Below are 23,556 nucleotides of genomic sequence, written 5' to 3' on the forward strand. Positions count from 1 at the left end.
CGCGCGTGTCACGCAAACAAATCAATTGACCCGGCGGCACGCCTGATGTTTGACGTTCTCGTTTATTGACTGGCCCCTGGTCATACACGCCGATTTCGGTGGTTGTCCACCTGCCGTTCCAAACGTTGCGTTACTCACGCTGTCAGCGTCACGACAACCTCGCTGCCGCACCCCTTTGACGCTAATGCCAACTTTTCGATAATGGCGAGGTTCGACGTTCGAACGAAGAGAAGCCAGCAAGCCAGCGCGGAAAATAAAGCGCGAGGTTTATTTCTGTAAAGCAGATCGATGACGGGAGATTTACGAGGTCCCGCAAATGCGGCCGGAGAAGCGCGCATTCTCGGCAAAATCGATTTCAACGGGACTTTCTATAACTACATCCGGGAGTTGACAAGACGGCAATCGGCAATCGTGATTGGTTCAAGTTTTAATAGAACATCAAAGAGTAAAAGTCGGTCGTTGTTATTTGTCAATTGTTTTTTGATATTGCTACCTGCTGTTACTTCGTTACTGTTCTTTAATCCAATAAAGGTCCGAGAAATAATTTATGACAATACTGTTAGTTTTCTTGGAGTTTTCGCAGGATTGCAAATAAAATCATACTTCACAGCCCGAGTATCAAATTTTTATTGTTTCGCGCAACACGATATACATTTCTATGAAAACATTCGAACATTTGTCACAGGAAAACGTTTTATTTACACGCCAAAGAAAAGATTTTGAAATTTCATGAAATGTTCCATTACGATTACATTGGTGACATTTGAAAGCAATCTGAAACTGTGTGTAAAAGTTATTAGAAAAGTATTAGAAAATTAGTATATAACATATATTGATTGTATAACATGAACCATATTGAGCTTAACCACAACTATATAACCACACTATATAAATTCAATATGTCACACGACGTTGAATGACACAATTTACTTGAAACATTAAACGTTTGAATGCTCGTCTTTGATTAATTACCATAGTTGTCAAATAATTATTATCAACATAAGTACGCTTGAATATTATACATAATTGTGGAGTTAGGTAATACAATCGAGGTTAAATTGTTAAGTATAGCATAAAGTATAGGTTAGTGTAGGTTAGTATTAAATTGTTAAGCATAGCACAAAAGTATAGGGTAGGTAGAGTATATAACAGATACGAAGAGTGAAGAGCGAGAGTGAAGAAAACAGAGAGAATGAAAAAAAAAGAGAAATGTAAACCAAGTCCACTTTCATGGCTCTATATATATGATTGTGAGTAACGAATTGCTTTAATAGTGCGACAATTTATCTCAAACTTTCGTCAGTTTCGTTAAGCAAAAACTTTGACATTTTTACTCTCATCCTTTACGTTTCATCTGTATGCGAAATATGTGCTCCTGTAACTAATACAACTCGACTAAGTACACGTATACTTTCGCTAATAAGTTTCAGCGATAGTGGTACGTTTATGTCCGTTTATGTAACGACGACACGTAAAGAGTCGAGATTCCTCAGCCCGATGAAATTACACGAAGAAAACTGACTGGAAAAGTTTGCTTACCGCTTGGCACTCCAGGCGACTGTATTTGCCTTAAAAATTGGTCCCCTTTGCCGAGTGCGCGAAGACTCTCGCGACGTTTCAAAAGCAGGTGCAAACACTTTTCCCGAAAACGTCGGAGTTAATCCGAAGTGAGAAACGCGGCAGATTCGGCTTCGGGACATTTGTGCAAACACGAGTGTGTGCGTTAGAAAGAATGAATGGTTGATTTTATCGAAGTTGGAAACGTTACGAAACAGACAAAATAAATATTATTATCCATATCGAGATGAACACCAAATTAATAATTTCTTTTAAGAATTTAAAAATTACAAGTTTCCATTCTAAATCAATTACATCTATCGACACTTTACAATGATAACATCACCATAAAATAAAATATTTATCTGCTTAAGGATTTTTTTTTTTTTTTGTAGTTCCAACATGCTTCAAAGTATCAAGCATAGTTCAAATGCGTAACGTGTATTATATTAATTTATAAATGCGCCGGGACGAATAAGTTTAAAATATTTCAGCTGCAGAGCCGCGGCTCGTCGCTCTCAACTTCATGCTAATACACGTTAATTCGTAATTACAGGTCTGTATGATAAAATGATATTTTAAATGAGAATTAAAGAACGCGAAATTCCGAAAAAACACAGAGAAATAATTCCCCCTGCGGAATTTCATTTTCATTTATTTGGATGTATACGTAGACGACATGCAAATATGCAATAAATTTACAAATAGCAGATTAATGCTATTATCATTGGTGATGTTATCATCTTAAAGTGTCGAAGATTATAATTGAGTGTATTTAGAATGGACACTTGTAATTTGTAAATTCCTAAAGTATACGAAATTATTTACTTACTTTAGTTTTGTACTTTCAAACAAGATTTAAACGCAGTTGAAGTTTCGCGAGAATGGTTTCGGATGGTCACTAGAAAATTCATGTATTTACATTATGGTAACTTTAAGTTTCCTAATAAAATATGCATGAGTTTAGGATGCCTTTTGTGTTGGCTACCACTCGTGCTAACTTCCAGACGATTTCCTATTCTGAAACTTATACGAATACTGTTCTGCCTTTGACGAGCGTTCAAGTATTCAACAACACTAACATATTTAAAAACAAGTGAACAATCTTGTTGATGATGTTGTAATCATTCTTATTTACATATTTTAATTCTTGTAAATTTTCTTTTCACTTTGTCACCTGTATTTCAGTTTTTTTTTTTTTTTTTTATAAACTCTTGGTAAAAATTCTGTCTCGCATATATATTATAACACATGCATAACTCAATCAGTATAATATCAAAATCATAATACAAGAATACAAAAATTCTGTCACGTACGTGCTTATAATAACTAGACAGGAAGAGATTTATAGGTCTTGAATTATAATAATAAAAATCTCATTTCGCAATATTTTCTGAAATAGCTTCTTCTTGCACCGAATCCCTCGATTAATCACTCGTATGAAAAATAGAACACCGTGTCACCAAGGGTTGAAGAAACTTTCCAGTCAATGGTATTTTAATTTTAATGCCCATTGATGAAAAATCCTTCAATTTCATTTTCCATTAATTATTTATTCATTACATTACAACAACAAAAATAGGTAAGAATAATGATTTAAAATAGGTAAAAATAATGATTTAAAAATAAAAATTCGTCACTCGTGCAAGAGTATACTATAACATGTTAAAAGAGTTGAGTATTATAGTGCAAAAAAAAAAAAAAAAAAAAAGAAGAAGAAAGAAGAGAAAGCAATTAGAATTGGAATATTTGATAGAATGAGGGACGAAATACATCGTCAAGTTCCATTCATAAATCATAAACCGCTAAACGATCGGTATCGTTTGTACATCGGGTATTACACGGAGATGGGAAATAGGTCGGATATAATGAATGGACGACGATCCCGATTTCCCGAAATCGCGTGGGGATCGGCTCGGAGAGATGATTGCCCGACCGCAGACCAAATGACTGAGCATAATCTATGAAATCACGCCCGGTGAAAAACCATCGGAATTGCCATTTAAATTATGGGTGGTACTCGTTGTTCGAAAGAGCCGTAGACTCTTTCGGGCTCGAGCATGTGACAGTTCAGGATTGTAGTACAGTAGATTTCGTTCTAATTAACGACTTCGCCTCACGTCGTTTTGCAAGTTACTTGTTAGAACTTTAACTGATTTACTTATCCCGCATTCTGAATAGGGACCGTCTTCGAATCCATTTTCCCGCAGGGTATAGTCGCGCAATGCCAACCGAGAGCATCGACCCGAAGCTACAGCGAGTATTTGCACGCTCGATGGAAAATTATCTACGTTTTAAATTACTAAAACTTGCGAGAGAAACTCATAGAACGGTCCGATCGAGCTTACTTCAGAGCGTGAAGCATCTGCTTTCACAATCCCGAGTTTGTCCCTTTCAAAGATGTTTTTACATCACTTTGAAGAGAGGTGAGTGATTTGTATTAATTACAGTTAATTAATGTGAGATTTAAATAAATAATTATTACATATAACTATCGACAATTAAAGAAACAATAGCGTGTAAATATTTAAACAGAACGTACTATGCGGATAGCACGTGGTGAGACCTGGGCAATCGGTATTACTTGATATATAATTACTAATTGTATTATTATATAATTAAACAATTAATTATATAACTGATGCAATTATTAATTATATGGCAATTAATACAAGTTGATTGTAGCAAACATTAGATCCACTAGATTAATGAAAAATAAATAGTATATAGTTTTGACATATGGGGTAACTTGTAAGCGTATACAAATTTGCAAGCGTGTGGAAAATATTTCATCCGAATTTTTATATTCTTCGTAAGAAACTATTTTAAAAAGTCTAGGATTCATTATTTCTTCTACAATGATTATATTTGTAAAGGAGAGATTCTTTCTTTGTCTCTTTAATTCCTCCATTTAATTATATTGAACTTTTGATAAAATTCAATTGAGCCGTAGACAAAAATATCTGCATCATTGATCTGCTTCTTCAATTTTTACTAACTCTGATCCGATCAGTGTTGCATAATTCTTCTCTGCAATTGTTATTTTAACTAATTATTCACATCATCATGTCAAGTTTTGCGTGTGCAACATTAATCGAAGCTTTGACGCCGTTATCTGCTATTTTATTTAGGATAAATTCAAACTTTCACGATATATATATATATATATATAAAAGAGAGAGAGAGAGAGAGAGAGAGAGAGAGAGAGAGAGAGACAGAAGGAAAGTTGTTCCAATATATAACTCCGTAAAAAAAAAACGTAACAATGGTTATTACAGAATGTCTCCGGGAAAAGTAAAATATCGGTAGAACTATACGAGACGTTGTTAATAAATTTTCATTAGGAAAGATAACTTTTACGGCATAACTTTTCGGCGATAATCCAAACACAGTAGTTCCCCTTTGCCGTGGCTGTAATAAACTGGCGAAGCTTCATAAACGTGTAACGAATTCCATGAGATTAGGAGTAATTGTAAAAATGGTCCCGGAACGTCACACTGGGATTCAAGAATTGGCCCCGTAACACGGTAGTTCCGCGAATAAAATTTATACGTCCGCATAAAAATCCGGTCAGAAGATAGAATTTTTTCTTAGTATTCAAAGTGAATAATACTTCTTTCTTTTGTCTCTGTACATGCGTATATGTTGAAACGAGTAAATTTTTGTCTGTAAAAAGTGGGTGGTCGAGACGAGGATAGGCTGTCTCCATACGCAGCAATCTCCACGCGACAATTATTATTATTTCTGATATAATTATTAATTGCGTTACTGTGTGATACAATTATAAATTACATAACAAACAACACGAGTTAATTGGCTGCGTTTGCGATTCATTTCTTTAAATGGCTTTTTTGTTAGATCTCTCGCGAGCTTTTGCAATCCTCGTTATATATTAATGTTTGAGAAGAAAACAATGCCAAATTGAAAACCACGCCAACCTGGGACGATGCATCCGAATTAAGTTTAATTAATTATACTGTATATTGTATGTTATTACATATATATATATATCACTGATTGACATTTTCAACTTTAAATAAGTTATATTCGTCTAAAAATTCCAAATTTCATCCTAATTACATGCAAAATATATGATAAATTCTATTAAAAATGCCGAAAGTTTGTGTAACTATTATTCCAAAACTGTTTACAATTTCTAGCAAAAGTATACACCGTTAGAAGCGCTGAATCTTCCCCTTTGGAATGCTTTCCGTTTCATCTCGATACGACTTCCGGTTTCTGAGATATTGTCGTGTAAAGACAGAGGTGATTTTCGGCCGGTCTCTATCACTATCCTTGTCGCGCGCTTCCCCCTCTCTCTCGCGCGTAGCTTGCCGCTGACCTACCGCACACCGCGTCACGTGAGGGCGGTCAGTGACAGACAGATTTCCAGGAAAAAATGTAGGTCACGGCGTCTGGCCTCAATTCAAGATGGCGGACCGTCTGGCGCGAGTTTCAACTCGCGTACGTAAACTTTGAAGCGCTATATCTTCCGAACGGGTTGAGATATCGACGTGAAACAAACCGCGTTTTAAAAGGCACGCTTTCTATCATTTTCGGAAGATATTCCGAAAATATTTCTCCATTACCCCTCGAAAGGCAATATTATATTTTCAATTTGTTTTTTTATAAATTTTTACAGATTTTCAAAGAAATCAACTTTCAATGAAATTTGATCGTTGAATGCTGTTCGGAGAATTTAATCGTTTAAATTGAGAAACTCCGATTACGAACGACCTGCAATAGTGTTCGACTCTAATTTTCACGGGGTGTATGCAGATACACGCAAGTAGGCTCGAATAAATTAGAAACTCATTAGATTTCTTAATTACTATCATGTATCTGCGTATATAACATGAATAAACAAGCAAATTAAATTTGATGATGACTTGAACCCGCGTACAAAATTATTTAGCAAATAGTTGGAAACCTAATTAGTTAAAAATTGTTTCTAAGAATGTTCCGTGAGATAGAAATCGTTCGTATTAAAAACCACGTGTCAATAGCTCCAGAATTATGTGCACTTTCAATTGAAATTGAAGCACACACAAGCAGCTTATCGTCAGTTCGAATTTTCAACGTTCTGATTTATCTCTTTTTCTCTTCTTATGCTTGTAACCCGTTTTCGCGAGTAATTGTCCACTGTTCGTGGCTCGTCGTGCGACACAGACAGAGAACGTTCATTCGAAAGTGTCACGAGAACGCCGAGAGTTACTTAACTCGCACGCGAAACAATCTGCCCGATGTAAATGCACTTGGTTAGCGAACGAAGCAAACACGGGAAAACGATTAAACGAGCGTAGAGGCACGCGTGTGGAAACACGTATTCGCATTCGCGGAAAGATTAATTCGTAAGTCACGCGAGATGAAACGAATCGCGACGTAGCCTGCCGCTGATAGAAAATAAAACGATTTAGCAAACAGCTACGGATCGTATCTATAAAGGACGAACGACGTGTAAGCTTAACGGGCGCTGGACTGGAAAACAATGGTACGACAGCGTGAACGGCTATCAGAAGGAGAAGGAAAAAAAAAAAAAAGGAAAGAAAAAAGAAAGGAAGGAGTAAAAGTCGTACGATCTGATGTTATAAAGAAAGGAGTGCCGCGGGTAATAAGCTGACGACGAAGGATGTCAAGCGAAACATAGCGCAACGTGCTTCGCAGCGCGCATCATCCTCGGATACGACTTTTTAACGCTAACGGTGTCTAGCTCGTAAAGCCTTTTTCCAAACAAATTCGCGCGAGGCGCGTGCTATTAAAAAACTTTGTTTCAGATGGCGGTACCGTGTCTATGGAGATAATGTTTCTTTCTTTTTTCTTCTTCGGGACCGTAGAATCGTAAAAATCGGAAGGATTAATTATCAGCGCATCTGTCGCTTGTGTCAGCTTGACACACTTTTTCTTACAAGTATTATACAGTATTGTAAATTGGATACAGTATCAAATATTATACAATATATAAATATTTCATACTATACAGCTTCGACATTTAAATTCTTCATTTTTGATAACAGAATATACTATCAAAGAAACTAATATTCGTTTCTAAATCTCTTGCCTTTTATTATTATTATCATTTGCTCGTGTATATGTAAGTATAGTCATTGGTTGTTTTGAAAAATAATTATAATAGATCGAAAACAACTGGACATAACGTTGGAGAAAAGCAGATAATAATTTAAAATTAACTCACAGGTAACGCATACGTAAGGATTTTTATAAATTTCAAATTTAACCTGTTTATTGTCATCGAAAGAATTTGCAAGTGTAACCATTTTTATTCAACATTAAGGAATAAATTGGACAAATAAGGCAATAGATAAGAATTGAGAAACGAATCACTTTCCATGGTTCAAATATCAAATTTTTATAGTTTCACGTAATGTATAGTAGTGCATGTTTTTACATATGAATAGAAAATAAAACGATTTAGTTAAGCAGATGATCAGGCTCTTATGGCTTCGTCGCCATAAGATTTGGTGACGTTAGACCGTGGATAGCACTTACGATCAACGCGTCACACATCAGTGACGTCTCGTAACGAACGTGTTAAATTATACAGGTAACTCGGGGACAGACGGGGCAAACTAAGTACTGACTCTTGTCAGTGTAAAGCCTCGACAGCCAACTTCTCAGCTCCCTGATTATGCCACGTCCACATTGCTGTTCGCGAACAATTCGTAGTCGGCAATGTGAACACTTTTGCCAACTACGAACAATTACAGCAATACTCTGTTCGGCCAGGGATCAAAAGATCTGTTCTCAGCACATTTGACGATCACTTCGAACTAGAGACAGGAAAAATGGAATATTTCTCATCTATCCTCAAAAATGAATTCTTTTGCAGTTATGAATCCTGTGTGAATCCTTTAATCTCGCAGTAGAATAGATGAGACGATGAACAGTTGAAAATTTATAGTAGCTTGTTACTCTCACATTGTTGGCAACAGACAAAACACGGTAGATTTGAATAATCTTCCAAATTCACTAACATGGAACGAAAGATAACAAAATTGGCAAAATGGCGTGCATTCCTTTTGAAAACACCTTTCGAAACTTAAGCTCCTACAAACGTTGTAGGACGCATTATCTAACAATGCATGAGATGCGACACACGACAAACGACAGGCTGAATTCAGTGGTTAAACAAAACAATTCTTGTTTGAAGATTAATAAGGGAGGTACTTACAGTTCTGTTGCCGAGGTTCTTCACTTTACAGAGGAGCTCGATGGTTTTCCCAACGAGGCCCGTCACGTTCGACGGGACCGACGTATCAATGTAAGGGCTCGAATTTTGCTGCGTCGGCCATTCCTGGAAAGTGTCGGTTTCGACCAACCGAGTACTGTGCACAGCTTCCTCTGAAATCAAAAAAAAAAAACGCGAATCGCGTGAACAATTTGAACACGCGAGTCCTCGAAAGCTGCGTCGTAGGCTAATTTCATTATTAGAGACAAATTTATTTATGCATACTTAAGCTGGTACGACTGGACAACAGAAATTAAGTTTTTGCACTGCTTAATTTTGGAACTTTCAACTTATTACTGATCCTTGTCAGAAAGAAAAATTAAATATCATAAACATTTGTAGCGTAACGCAAACTCTGTGACCCCGTTCGCATTTTTAGACTTCTGGCAAGGGGCAACAACACGATCGAAAGCTTCGATACGTCGTCTCTTTGTTACATTATTCACGAATATCGATTCGAGAGAGAGAGAGAGAGAGAGAAAAGAAGAAAAAAAAAAGAACAGCAAGTATCACGGAAACAGATCTCGCGAATAACTCTCGGCGACGTGTCATCCTTTCTCCTGCTTTTTTCATCTGCATATTCCACGCCAGATATAACGTTCCTCTTTTTATCGCAAGCGTGAATTTTATTACTCTTTCTTTGCTCTCCCTCTCCTGTTCTTTTTACTTTGTTGTGGTTTGTAATTACGCAGGGTAACCCGGTGGCGCGCAACCCTTCTGACCCGTGAAAAATAATTTTCCTGCTCGGCCGCCGGTCGCATTTATTAAAATTAGACTGCGCCAAAGGAAAGTGGCGAGCGATAATGTACTTACGGTACACGTGCATGCAGCCGCCAACTAAGCTATACTTTAATAACACTGTCAGAAATTCCATCGCGTCGGTGAATATTCGCGGGCATCGCGCGAATCGATACGTCGTCGTTTTCAAAAATTGAGGTCCACGTTACGCGGCGTTGTCGCCCGAGTTTCAAAGTCAAAAAATGTTCCGGTGTCACACAAAGGGAAAGCATTTCGGTGTCGTATGGGGAATTTAAAAAACGCTGTGAAATACACGGTCGGTATTTTCTATTTTATTTTTTTTTTATTTTTTTTTCTTCTAGTAACTCACACACGCACATACACGTAGATATATCAATCAAATGAGAAATTTTTTCAAGGCAGAATTTTTGGAGAAACATCAGTTCCTTAATCTTTATTTATTCATGGGTGATGAAAATGAACAGGGACGTGATGTGTACAAGGGGAATTAAAAATTGTGATAAATAATATTTATCAAACATCAATTTGAAGCTTGAAACTAGCCGTGATCAACTTGATCAATGTTTGTTAAAAAAGGTAAATTTTGTATGAAAACGAAACATGACCGAACATCGAAAGCATTCTTTTTCGAAAACATGAAATTTCAATGTAGTTTCGAAGTTGCTCGTATTACCAATACAGGTTTTGGAAAACAAGCATCGATATTATTAACATTTAGGAAATACAATTACTAAAACGTTATCGACGAGAATAAGAATTGTAATAATAGAGAAGATTTCTGATTTCTAGATTAAACTTTATATTTTACCCTGCTGCGATCTTTAAATTTCGATATTTCCCATTTCAGGAATTCGAAATCTGAAGAGGATGTTTAACGTAAAATTTGAACAGAAAATTATGCACACTACGAGCTTTATCAAATTTCGATCTAATTTAAGACATTAACGTTGAAACAAATAATTATCTTAAAGTAACTCAACGAACAAAGAGATTCGTAATAGTGAAAGAAAGTGTAAGATAGAAATATGAAAGTTTAAATCATAGTAAAATTTAGAGTATCGCACAAACGAACCAATATGCTTAGAATAATTAATTTATACTCATCAAGTGTTTAAACTCATATTGGACAAAACGTATACAATATATTATGATAAGGTATATGTTTACGTATAACATGTTCAAATATACATGAATCAGACACGTGTACACATTTTTAGAGTAGAGTCTCGATTTATTATATCATCCTCATTCAGCGACAAACTTGTAGAAATTTGACCATTTTAACGAGCACCAATGCGTTAAGTCAAGCAATTGTAGAAAATTGATAACAGCGTCACGAGCGTGACTTATTAGCTTCCTCTTTTAACAATTTTACACGGGCAATGTTTCACGTGTAACTTGCTCGGAACGCCAAACATCCTAAGCATGCGTCTGATGCGAATATTTCTATTTCTCGTCTATTGTAATTAACGTCGTACCGTCGAAGAGCGTTCCGGCGAGCTGCGATACGAAACTCAAACGAATAAACAAAACAAGAGAGAGAGAGGGGAGGAGAAGGCAGGAAACAACAAGGCTGATTACAATCGTAACAGAGTATTCGTTTGCAGGGCTGAGAAGCCGAGAAATTTATACGCGTGATTCGAAGCAACGCGTACGAGCTACCAATCGCATGCTGCGGAACGCGTGAATAACCGAATGGTCATCGCGCGGAGCCGAGTGACTCGAAAGTACACGGTGAAACGGCTGCCGCATAACTATCCTGTTCCCCGGTGTTCCACCATTGCGGCAAACACAATCTCGTTCGCATGAGCGCGGATAACTGCGTGTACAGACGCGTGCATTCGTCACATAAAAATTGGATGAACGCATTTCATCGGGAATGGTCGTCTCGAAAGATTCGAAGCTGGACCTCTGCTACTCCTTGCCGTTACTTTCGCCCGAAAATTCGTCTCAACCTTCTCGCGGTTTACCTATGCGCGTATACGCGAGTTTGTTGTCTATTCGCTTTCAGCTCCGCGACGAGTGCTGACTTCTTCCAGCGACAATGTTCCTCGGAGTTTCCCTTCAGCAGGAACGCGCTTCTTGCAAATCCGCGCGGGCCTCGTCGCTACTCTCGCATGTGTCAGTCGCTATTCCCGCGACAGTCCCGCAATCAGTCAGACAACATTCTCAGTAGTCGTTACTGATTTTTTCTTCGCTCGGTTTCTGTCAGTACTCGTACTCGCGTGGCATTCCGGGATGAAACATCTCTAATGTCGTTAAGAACATTGTCAAAGTTGCGACAATGAACTATGAATCACTACAGTGTGATGAGTACGATGAATAAATGCTTGTATGTAATAACGGGTCTACAACACCTTTGAGATTGCCTGATTTCGTTTCATCGAACTTTTATCTACGAAAGAAGTTTGAAGGATAGACTAATACATTTTACACAGATGCTATCTCACGTCACTATTATTTCGTAACTGAGCATGAAAGCGAAACAATCTAAATAAACTTCAACATACTTTGTTTGTACAGAATGAATTTAAATAAAACTTTGTATGTCTCTTATATGTATTATATTTTATACACGTTAATAAATGCACGTGACACAGAATCAGTCACATTTATCATTGAGAAGTATTGATTAAAGGAATGTATTTTAGATTTAGAAGAATGAGTTACTGGCTGCAACTCGAACAAGGTCAAAGTGAATTTCAAAGAGTAATAAACTTAATTTTCAACTTCAAAAGAAAGTCTATACTACATAAAATTCACATTAAAGGAAAGTCATAAAACGGATACAAAGGATTTTCGGACCCCCTAGGAACTGTGAGATTCCTAAAAGGAACAATGCTTGTTACCTGAAAATTATATATGACACTTTCAATATTCAGTTATAATTGTACAAGCATTATGATACTGATTCTAATTACTATTGGACGAGAATATACAGAGTATCCATAAAGTCCCTTTACAATTTTTAAAAATTTATTACAAAGGCAACTGATAAAATATCTTCATCAGATGTTCTATGTAAATGAAACCCTTACAAAAAAGCTACTCGTCAAGAGAATGAATAGTGTGTATTATGATTTATTGAAACCAAATCAGATCTCCAGACTCAGCGAAACTTCAGAACTAAGTACAAAAGAAATCCACCGTTACGTCCATCAATTCGTGCGTGGAACAAGAAATTTTACAAGACAAGGATAGTGTTCGACAAAGGGAGGAATAAATGACTAAAAACATCTGAGGAAAACATCGTAAAAAATCGAGTACCTTCTTGATGTGCTTCGTGCAACAAATGGTGTTTATATAGAGGTATATTAAGTGAAGCAAAAAAAAAAAAAAAAACTTAAATATATACGTCTCATTTTGCAATAACTTCCACTTATCTGTCTCTTCATTTGCCTTTGTAATAAATTTTTGAAATCGTAACACCCTGTATTCCTTGTCCATTTCACACAATACTGTTGTAAAGGACCTTCATACCTGAGCTAAGGTTAGGCTCATAAAGTAATTGTAGGAATCATTAAACGGGACTTCTTTCCCTAATGACACATCTTGACTAAAAATGACCTGCTTTCCTAATCGTGATCTGGGAAGGGCACAAAGAGAGTCGGCCCTATATAAGACGAACTGCGAAGGTGAACTGATCAAAAAGTCCAAGTTCAGCATGGAGTGTACTACGAAAAGCCAGATGTTCGATGAGAACGATCGGAGGCGCAACTTTACACCTTATCCACGACGAGACGGAGCAACCACAGAGACCAACTATCAGCGTCCATTGTACGATAAGGTCATGTGTTACATCATCCACATTCTCTTCGTCATCACTGTGGCCTGGGTTGTCGGCTTCTACGTCATCTCTGCAGTCTTGGCCCTCATCTTCTTCATCATCGTTGCAACCTGGGTCCGCGAATTGATCGCTTGTGCAGTCTGGTTCCTCGTCTACCTACGAACGCCGGAATGCTTCTTGTAATATCAGTATCATACCGACTGCCAGTGAAGAGTTCCGCCTCACGATCGAGAAGGAATTGCCAAGAAATGATTGCATCTCCGGCGAGGCTTCGTTGAATCTCACCATGCAACTGTAAAATCGCATGATGCTCATCCAACTGCACTTGTCAACCGTGAGTTCAGCCTCTCCATCGATCAATCAAACTGGCAGTAATATCAGCAGATGAAAATGGATCGGTTCAACCTCTGTGCGGGACGGCCGGTTTACCCCGTTCTGACTATACCGTAATCACCATTCTCTTCTTCAAGTCGTATGATATTAATATTGATTTATAGTTATTGTATATATTTGTATTTAATTTAAGTATCAAGTGAAATTTTCGAAACTTTGTACAAGTTACTAACTAGTTATTTTAACAGTGTAAGAATAGTAATATTCTTAAATATTTTATAATAATTTCTATGATTTCACAAATGTTCTTTAATCTATTTAATACTTTAAATAATTTGAATTTTCTTTTTATTTTTCATAGCAAAATATTATTTAAATTTATTGGATTTTAATGCTTATTTTGACCCATAAAATGTACAATAGACCGATGTTTTGTTACGAAAAAACTCTGTACATTTAACGAATAAATGCGATCATTCTTGTACAAACACATACGTGTATTAAATTATTGTAAAAGTTCCTACAACAGTTTCCTATTTCCAATATAGTATTTATTATAACGTAGAAATATACGCTCGTCAGATTATTCGAACTCCATCTGCATTATGAACTTTCCTTTTGTATGAAATTCCTACTACTTTCTCTCCCCCTCCTCTCTTTCTCTCTTTCTCTCTCTCCCTTTCTTATTCATCCCCTAAACGAACGAAATTTATTTCCCTTGATCTCTGGAAATGTTCGTTCATCACGAACGGAACAAATAGTAGCACGAAAACACACGTCCCCACCCCCACCCCCGCGAATGAAAACGAAACATCCACTTTGGATATTCTTTTGAAATCCGCATTCCGAGTTGGGAAACCTTCCCTTTAATGGAAAGTATCCACGAGTACACGAATCTCTCGATTGACGACACTCTACCATCGCGCAAATAAGACGACTTGCGAAGGTGAACTGATCAGAAAGTCCAAGTTCAACATGGGGTACACTACGGAAAGCCAGATGTTCTACGAGAAGAATTGGAGGCTCAACTTTCCACCTTCTCCACGACGAGACAGAGCAACCACAGAGACCAGCTATCAGCCTTCATCGTTCGATAAGGTCCTGTGTTACTTCATCCAGTTTCTCTACGTCGCCTACATCATCCTTGGGGTGTGGGTCCTCAGCGAGATCTCTGTGACCTTCGACATCATCTTCTTCATCAGCCTTGCAATCTTCGTCGCCTGTTTAGTCCGGTTGTTCATCGAGACGCCGAAATTGTAATATCAGTATCATACCGGAAAATTATGTATGAAAACGAAACATGACCGAACATCGAATGCATTTTATTTCGAAAATATGAAATTTCAATGTAGTTTCGAGGTTGCTCGTATTGCCAATACAGATTTTGGAAAATAGGCATCGATATTATTAACATTTAGGAAATACAATTACCAAAACGTTATCGATGAGAATCAGAATTGTAATAATAGAGAAGATTTCTGATTTCTTGATTAAACTTTATATTTTACCCTGCTGCGATCATTAAATTATGATATTTCCCATTTCAAGAATTCGAGATCTGAAGGGGATGTTTAACGTAAAATTTAACCAGAAAATTATGCACACTACGAGCTTTATCAAATTTCGATTTAATTTAAGACATTAACGTTGAAACAAATAATCATCTTAAAGTAACTCAACGAACAAAGAGATGCGGAATAGTGAAAGAAAGTGTAAGATAGAAATATGAAAGTTTAAATCATAGTAAAATTTAGACACCTTCGAGTATCGCACAAACGATCCAATATGCATAGAATAATTAATTTATACTTATCAAGTGTTTAAACTCATATTGGACCAAACGTATCCAATATATTATGATAAGGTATATGTTTACGTACAACATGTTCAAATATACATGAATCAGACACGTGCACACATTTTTAGAGTAGAGTCTCGATTTATTATATCATCCTGATTCAGCGACATACTTGTAGAACTTTGACCATTTTAACGAGCACCAGTGCGTTAAGTCAAGCATTTGTAGAAAATTGATAAGAGCGACACGAGCGTTGACTTATTAGCTTCCTCTTTGAACAATTTTACACGGGCAATGTTTCACGTGTAACTTGCTCGGAACGCCAAACATCCTAAGCATGCGTCGGATGCGAATATTCAGAGGCGAACATTTTTATTTCCCGTCTATTGTAATTAACGTCGTTCCGTCGATCGAACAGCGTTCCGGCGAGCTGTGATACGAAACTCAAACGAATAAACAAAACGAGACAGAAAGAGAGAAAGAGAGAGAGAGAGGGGGGAGGGGAAGGAAGGAAACAACAAGGCTGATTACAAGTGTAAGAGAGTATTCGTTTGCACGGCTGAGAAGCCGAGAAATTTATACGCGTGATTCGAACGAAGCAACGCGTACGAGCTACCAATCGCATGCTGCGGAACGCATGAATAACCGAATGGTCCTCGCGCGGGGCCGAGTGACTCGAAAGCAGACGGTGAAACGGCTGCCGCAAAACTATCCTGTTCCCCGGTGTTCCTCCATTGCGGCAAACACAATCTCGTTCGCATGAGCGCGGATAACTGCGTGTACAGACGCGTGCATCCGTCACATAAAAATTGGATGAACGCATTTCATCGGGAATGGTCGTCTTGAAAGATTCGAAGCCGGACCTTTGTTACTACTTGTCGTTTCTTTCGCCCGGGAAAGGCAGTCGTTGCATTACTCTTTCATTTGTCTCAACCTTCTCGCGGTTTACCTTTGCGCGTACACGAGAGTTCGTCGTCTATTCGCTTTCAGCTCCGTGACGAGCGCTGACTTCTTCCAGCGACAATGTTCCTCGGAGTTTCCCTTCAACCGGAACGCGGTTTTTGCAAATCCGCGCGGGGCTCGTCGCTACTCTCGCATGTGTCGGTCGCTATTCCCGCGACAGTCTAGCAAACAGTCAGACAACATTCTCAGTAGTCGTTACTGATTTTTGCTTCGCTCGGTTTCTGTCAGTACTCGTACTCGCGTGGCATTCCGGGATGAAACATCTCGAATGTCGTTCAGGACATTGTCAAAGTTGCGACAATGAACAATGAATCACTACAGTATGATGAGTACGATGAATAAATGCTTGTATGTAATAATAGGTCTACAACACCTTTGAGATTGTCTGGTTTCGTTTCATCGAACTTTTATCTACGAAAGAAGTTTGGAGGATTGATTAACACATTTTACACAGATGATATCTCACGTCACTATTATTTCGTAACTGAGCATGAAAGCGAAACAATCGAAATAAACTTCAATATACTTTATTTGTACAGAATGAATTTAAATAAAACTTTGTATGCCTCTTATATGTATTATATTTTATACACGTTTTATACACGTTAATAGATGCACGTGACAAAGAATCAGTCACATTTATCATTGAGGAGTATTGATTAAAGGAATGTATTTTAGATTTAGAAGAATGAATTACTGGCTGCAACTCGAACAAGATTAAAGTGAATTTCAAAGAGTAATAAACTTAATTTTCAACTTCTAAAGAAAGTCTATAGTACATAAAATTCACATTAAAGGAAAGTCATAAAACAGATACAAAGGATTTTCGGACTTCCTAGGAACTGTGAGATTCCTCAAAAGGACAATGCTTGTTACCTGAAAATTATATATGACACTTTCAATATTCAGTTCAAATTGTACAAGCATTATGATACTTTCCGATTACTATTAGACGAGAACATACAGAGTGTCCATAAAGTCTCTTTACAATTTTTAAAAATTTATCACAAAGGCAACTGATATAATATCTTCATCAGATGTTCTATGTAAATGAACCCCTTACAAAAAAGTTACTCGTCAAGAGAATGGATAGTGTGTATTATGATTTATTGAAACCAAATCAGATCTGCAGACTCAGCGAAACTTCAGAACTAAGTACAAAAGAAATCCACCGTTACGTCCATCAATTCGTGCGTGGCACAAGAAATTTTACAAGACAAGGATAGTGTTCGACAAAGGCAGGAATAAATGACTAAAAACATCTGAGGAAAGCATCGTAAAAAATCGAGTACCGTCTTGATGTGCTTCGTGCAGCTAATGGTGTTTATATAGAGGTATATTAAGTGAAGCAAAAAAAAAAAACTTAAATATATACGTCTCATTTTACAATAACTTCCACTTATCTGTCCTTTCATTTGCCTTTGTAATAAATTTTTGAAATCCTGACACCCTGTATTCCTTGTCCATTTCACACAATACTGTTGTAAAGGACCTTCATACCTGAGCTATGGTTAGGCTCATAAAGTAATTGTAGGAATCATTAAACGGGACTTCTTTCCCTAATGACACATCTTGACTAAAAATGACCTGCTTTCCTAATCGTGAACTGGGAAGGGCACAAAGAGAGTCGGCCCTATATAAGACGAACTGCGAAGGTGAACTGATCAAAAAGTCCAAGTTCAGCATGGAGTACACGACGAAGAGCCAGATGTTCGATGAGAACGATCGCAACGTTACACCTTCTCCACGACGAGACGGAGCAACCACAGAGACCAACTATCAGCGTCCATTGTACGATAAGGTCATGTGTTACATCATCCACTTTCTCTTCGTCATCATTATAGCCTGGGTTATCGGCTACAAAGTCATCTCTGCGGTCTTAGTCCTCATCGTCTTCATCATCGTTGCAACCTGGGTCCGCAAATTGATCGATTGTGGAGTCGGGTCCCTCGTCCGGTTCCTACGAATGCCGGAATGCGTCTTGTAATATCAGTATCATACAGACTGCCAGTGAACAGTTCCGCCTCACGATCGAGAAGGAATTGCCAAGAAATGATTGCATCTCCGGCTTCGTTGAATCTCACCATGCAACTGGAAAATCACATGATGCTCATCCAACTGCACTTGTCAACCGTGTGTTCAGCCTCTCCATCGATCAATCAAACGGGCAGTAATATCAGCAGATGGAAATGGATCGTTTCAACCTCTGTGCGGGACGGCCAAAGAAGACGGTTTACCGTGCTGACTATACCGTAATCACCATTCTCTTCTTCAAGTCGTATGATAATNAACAATTTTACACGGGCAATGTTTCACGTGTAACTTGCTCGGAACGCCAAACATCCTAAGCATGCGTCGGATGCGAATATTCAGAGGCGAACATTTTTATTTCCCGTCTATTGTAATTAACGTCGTTCCGTCGATCGAACAGCGTTCCGGCGAGCTGCGATAGGAAACTCAAACGAATAAACAAAACGAGACAGAAAGAGAGAAAGAGATAGACAGAGAGAGAGAGAGAGAGAGAGAGAGAGAGAGAGAGAGAGGAAGAGAGAGGAGGGGAAGAAAGGAAACAACAAGGCTACAAGATTACAAGTGTAGCAGAGTATTCGTTTGCACGGCTGAGAAGCCGAGAAATTTATACGAACGAAGCAACGCGTACGAGCTACCAATCGCATGCTGCGGAACGCGTGAATAACCGAATGGTCCGCGCGTGAAGCGTGTACAGACGCGTGTACTGCGTGTAGAGACGCGTGCATCCATCACATAAAAATTGGATGAACGCATTTCATCGGGAATGGTCGTCTCGAAAGATTCGAAGCCGGACCTCTGCTACTCCTTGCCGTTACTTTCGCCCGAAAAAGGCGGTCGTTGCATTACTCTTTCATTCGTCTCAACCTTCTCGCGGTTTACCTTTGCGCGTACACGCGAGTTCGTTGTCTATTCGCTTTCAACTCCGTGACGAGCGCTGACTTCTTCCAGCGACAATGTTCCTCGGAGTTTCCCTTCAGCCAGAACGCGCTTCTTGCAAATCCGCGCGGGGCTTGTCGCTACTCTCGCATGTGTCAGTCGCTATTCCCGCGACAGTCTCGCAATCAGTCAGTCAACATTCTCAGTAGTCGTTACTGATTTTTGCTTCGCTAGGTTTCTGTCAGTACTCGTATTCGCGTGGCATTCCGGGATGAAACATCTTTAATGTCGATAAGGACATTGTCAAAGTTGCGACAATGAACTATGAATCACTACAATATGATGAGTACGATGAATAAATGCTTGTATGTAATAATAGGTCTACAACACCTTCGAAATTGCCTGGTTTCGTTTCATCGAACTTTTATCTACGAAAGAAGTTTGAAAGATAGATTAATACATTTTACACAGATGCTATCTCACGTCACTATTATTTCGTAACTGAACATGAAAGCGAAACAATCTAAATAAACTTCAACATACTTTATTTGTACAGAATGAATTTAAATAAAACTTTGTATGTCTCTTATATGTATTATATTTTATACACGTTAATGAATGCACGTGACACAGAATCAGTCACATTTATCAATGAGAAGTATTGATTAAAGGAATGTATTTTAGATTTAAAAGAATGAATTACTGGCTGCAACTCGAACAAGGTCAAAGTGAACTTCAAAGAGTAATAAACTTAATTTTCAACTTCAAAAGAAAGTCAATAGTACATAAAATTCACATTAAAGGAAAGTCATAAAACGGATACAAAGGATTTTCGGACCCCCTAGGAACTGTGAGATTCCTAAAAGGAACAATGCTTGTTACCTGAAAATTATATACGACACTTTCAATATTCAGTTCAAATTGTACAAGCATTATGATACTGATTCTAATTACTATTGGACGAGAATATACAGAGTATCCATAAAGTCCCTTTACAATTTTTAAAAATTTATCACAAAGGCAACTGATAAAATATCTTCATCAGATGTTCTATGTAAATGAACCCCTTACAAAAAAGCTACTCGTCAAGAGAATGGATAGTGTGTATTATGATTTATTGTGAAACCAAATCAGATCTGCAGACTCAGCGAAACTTCAGAACTAAGTACAAAAGAAATCCACCGTTACTTCCATCAATTCGTGCGTGGCACAAGAAATTTTACGAGACAAGAATAGTGTTTGACAAAGGGAGGAATAAATGACTAAAAACATCTGAGGAAAACATCGTAAAAAATCGAGTACCGTCATGATGTGCTTCGTGCAACTAATGGTGTTTTTATATAGAGGTATATTAAGTGAGGCAAAAAAAAAAAAAAAAAACAAAACTTAAATATATACGTCTCATTTTGTAATAACTTCCACTTATCCGTCTTTTCATTTGCCTTTGTAATAAATTTTTGAAATTGTAACACCCTGTATTCCTTGTCCATTTCACACAATACTGTTGTAAAGGACCTTCATACCTGAGCTAAAGTTAGGCTCATAAAGTAATTGTAGGAATCATTAAACGGGACTTCTTTCCCTAATGACACATCTTGACTAAAAATGACCTGCTTTCCTAATCGTGAACTGGGAAGGGCACAAAGAGAGTCGGCCCTATATAAGACGAACTGCGAAGGTGAACTGATCAGAAAGTCCAAGTTCAACATGGGGTACATTACGGAAAGCCAGATGTTCGACGAGAAGAATTGGATGTTCAACTTTACACCTTCTCCACGACGAGACAGAGCAACCACAGAGACCAACTATCAGCTTTCATTGTTCGATAAGGTCCTGTGTTACTTCATCCAGTTTCTCTACGTCGCCTACATCATCCTTGGGGTGTGGGTCCTCAGCGAGATCTCTGTGACCTTCGACATCATCTTCTTCATCAGCCTTGCAATCTTCGTCGCCTGTTTAGTCCGGTTGTTCATCGAGACGCCGAAATTGTAATATCAGTATTATACCGACTGCCAGTGAACAGTTCCGCTTCACGATCGAGAAGGAATTGCCAAGAAATGATTGCATCTCCGGCGAGGCTTCGTTGAATCTCACCATGCAACTGGAAAATCGCATGATGCTCATCCAACTGCAGCTGTCAACCGTGAGTTCAGCCTCTCCATCGATCAATCAAACGAGCAGTAATATCAGCAGATGGAAATGGATCGGTTCAACCTCTGTGCGGGACGGTCCAGCCAAAGAAGACGGTTCACCGTGCTGACTATACCGTAATCACCATTCCCTTCTTCAAGTCGTATGATATTAATATTGATTTCTGGTTATTGTATACAATCGTATTTAATTTAAGAATCAAGTAAAATTTTCGAAACTTTGTACAAGTTACTAACTCGTTATTTCAACTTCCACTTATCGGTCATTTCATTTGCCTTTGTAATAAATTTTTGAAATTGTCACACCCTGTATTCCTTGTCCATTTCACACAATACTGTTGTAAAGGACCTTCATACCTGAGCTTCAAAGTTAGGCTCATGAAGTAATTGTCAGAATCATTAAACGGGACTAATCTTTCCCTAATGGCACATCTTGCCTAAAAATGACCTGCCTTCCCAATCGTGACTGGGAAGGGCACAAAGAGAGTCGGCCCCATATAAGACGAATTGCGAAGGTGAACTGGTCAGAAAGTCCAAGTTCAACATGGGGTACACTACGGAAAGCCAGATGTCCTACGAGAAGAATTGGACGTTCAACTTTACACCTTCTCCACGACGAGACAGAGCAACCACAGATACCAGCTATCAGCCTTCATTGTTCGATAAGGTCCTGTGTTACTTCATCCAGTTTCTCTACGTCGCCTACATGATCCTTGCGGTGTGGATCCTCAGCGAGATCTCTGTGACCTTCGGCATCATCTTCTTCATCAGCCTTGCAATCTTCGTCGCCTGTTTAGTCCGGTTGCTCATCTGCCTCGAGACGCCGAAATTGTAATATCAGTATCATAGCGACTGCCATTGAACAGTTCCGCATCACGATCGAGAAGGAATTGCCAAGAAATGATTGCATCTCCGGCGAGGCTTCGTTGAATCTCACCATGCAACTGGAAAATCGCATGATGCTCATCCAACTGCAGCTGTCAACCGTGAGTTCAGCCTCTCCATCGATCAATCAAACGAGCAGTAATATCAGCAGATGGAAATGGATCGGTTCAACCTGTGTGCGGGACGGCCAAAGAAGACGGTTTACCGTGCTGACTATACCGTAATCACCATTCTCTTCTTCAAGTCGTATGATAATAATATTGATTTATAGTTATTGTATATATTCGTATTTAATTTAAGTATCAAGTGAAATTTTCGAAACTTTGTACTAACAAGTTACTAACTAGTTATTTTAATAGTGTAAGAATAGTAATCTTCTTAAATATTCTATAATAATTTCTATAATTTCACAAATATTCTTTAATCTATTTAATACTTTAAATAATTTTAATTTTCTTTTTATTATTCATTGCAAAATATTATTTAAATTTATTGGATTTTAATGCTTATTTTGACCCATAAAATGTACAATAGACCGATGTTTTGTTACGAAAAAACTCTGTACATTTAACGAATAAATGCGATCATTCTTGTACAAACACATAATACGTGTATTAAATTATTGTAAACGTTCCTACAACAGTTTCCTATTTCCAATATAGTATTTATTATAACGCAGAAATATACGCTCTTCAGATTATTCGAACTCCATCTGCATTATGAACTTCCCTTTTGTACGAAATTCCTACTACTTTCTCTCCTCCTCCTCTATTTCTATCTCTCCCTTTCTTATTCATACCCTAAACGAATGAAATTTATTTCCTTTGAACTCTGGAGATGTTCGTTCTTCACGAACGCAACAAATAGTAGCACGAAATTACACCTCCTCACCCCCACCCCCGCGCATGAAAACGAAACATCCACTTTGGATATTCTTTTGAAATCCGCATTCCGAGTTGGGAAACCTTCCCTTCAATGGAAAGTATCCAAGAGTACACGAATCTCTCGATTGACGACACTCTACCCTCACGCAAAAGCGTGTGGTTGCAAACGCATTGCCTTTTACACACCGATACCGCCCGACATTCGTATTCATACCGGTTTTACAACCGGTTTTTCTATCTTTCCTCTTCTACGCGAGGTATCATGTTCCAATTGTTCGCTATTTCAC

At 38.0% G+C, this 23,556-nt stretch overlaps 2 protein-coding genes across 4 annotated transcripts in view; both read right to left on the reverse strand.

Annotated features, from left to right (window-relative positions):
- Nucleotides 1-23,556, reverse strand: part of LOC122529578 (zwei Ig domain protein zig-8-like) — a 119,666-nt gene that overhangs the window by 37,531 nt on the left and 58,579 nt on the right. For all 3 annotated transcript variants that reach the window (XM_043655841.1, XM_043655839.1, XM_043655842.1), the window contains exon 3: nt 8,747-8,916. In XM_043655841.1, the coding sequence (XP_043511776.1) occupies nt 8,747-8,916 (170 nt within the window). The remainder of the gene's footprint in view (nt 1-8,746; nt 8,917-23,556) is intronic.
- LOC122529579 lies at nt 13,069-18,675 on the reverse strand. Its single transcript, XM_043655843.1, has 3 exons — nt 18,648-18,675; nt 13,635-13,754; nt 13,069-13,505 (listed from the first exon to the last, which is right to left on the reverse strand). Exons 2-3 carry the CDS (start codon nt 13,662-13,664, stop codon nt 13,176-13,178), a joined length of 360 nt encoding a protein of 119 aa, XP_043511778.1. The 5' UTR covers nt 13,665-13,754; nt 18,648-18,675; the 3' UTR covers nt 13,069-13,175.

Source organism: Frieseomelitta varia, unplaced genomic scaffold, assembly GCF_011392965.1.
Source record: "Frieseomelitta varia isolate USP_RPSP 00005682 unplaced genomic scaffold, Fvar_1.2 scaffold_295, whole genome shotgun sequence".
NCBI classification, from domain to species: Eukaryota; Metazoa; Arthropoda; class Insecta; order Hymenoptera; family Apidae; genus Frieseomelitta; species Frieseomelitta varia.

Excerpts from the sequence above, each read along its gene's own strand:
- LOC122529579 (XM_043655843.1), bottom strand. The coding sequence starts at position 13,664 with ATGAGCATCATGCGATTTTACAGTTGCATG. Across the intron at positions 13,506-13,634 it reads TGCGATTTTACAGTTGCATG|GTAGACGAGGAACCAGACTG; the intron begins GTGAGATTCAAC and ends CGGCGTTCGTAG.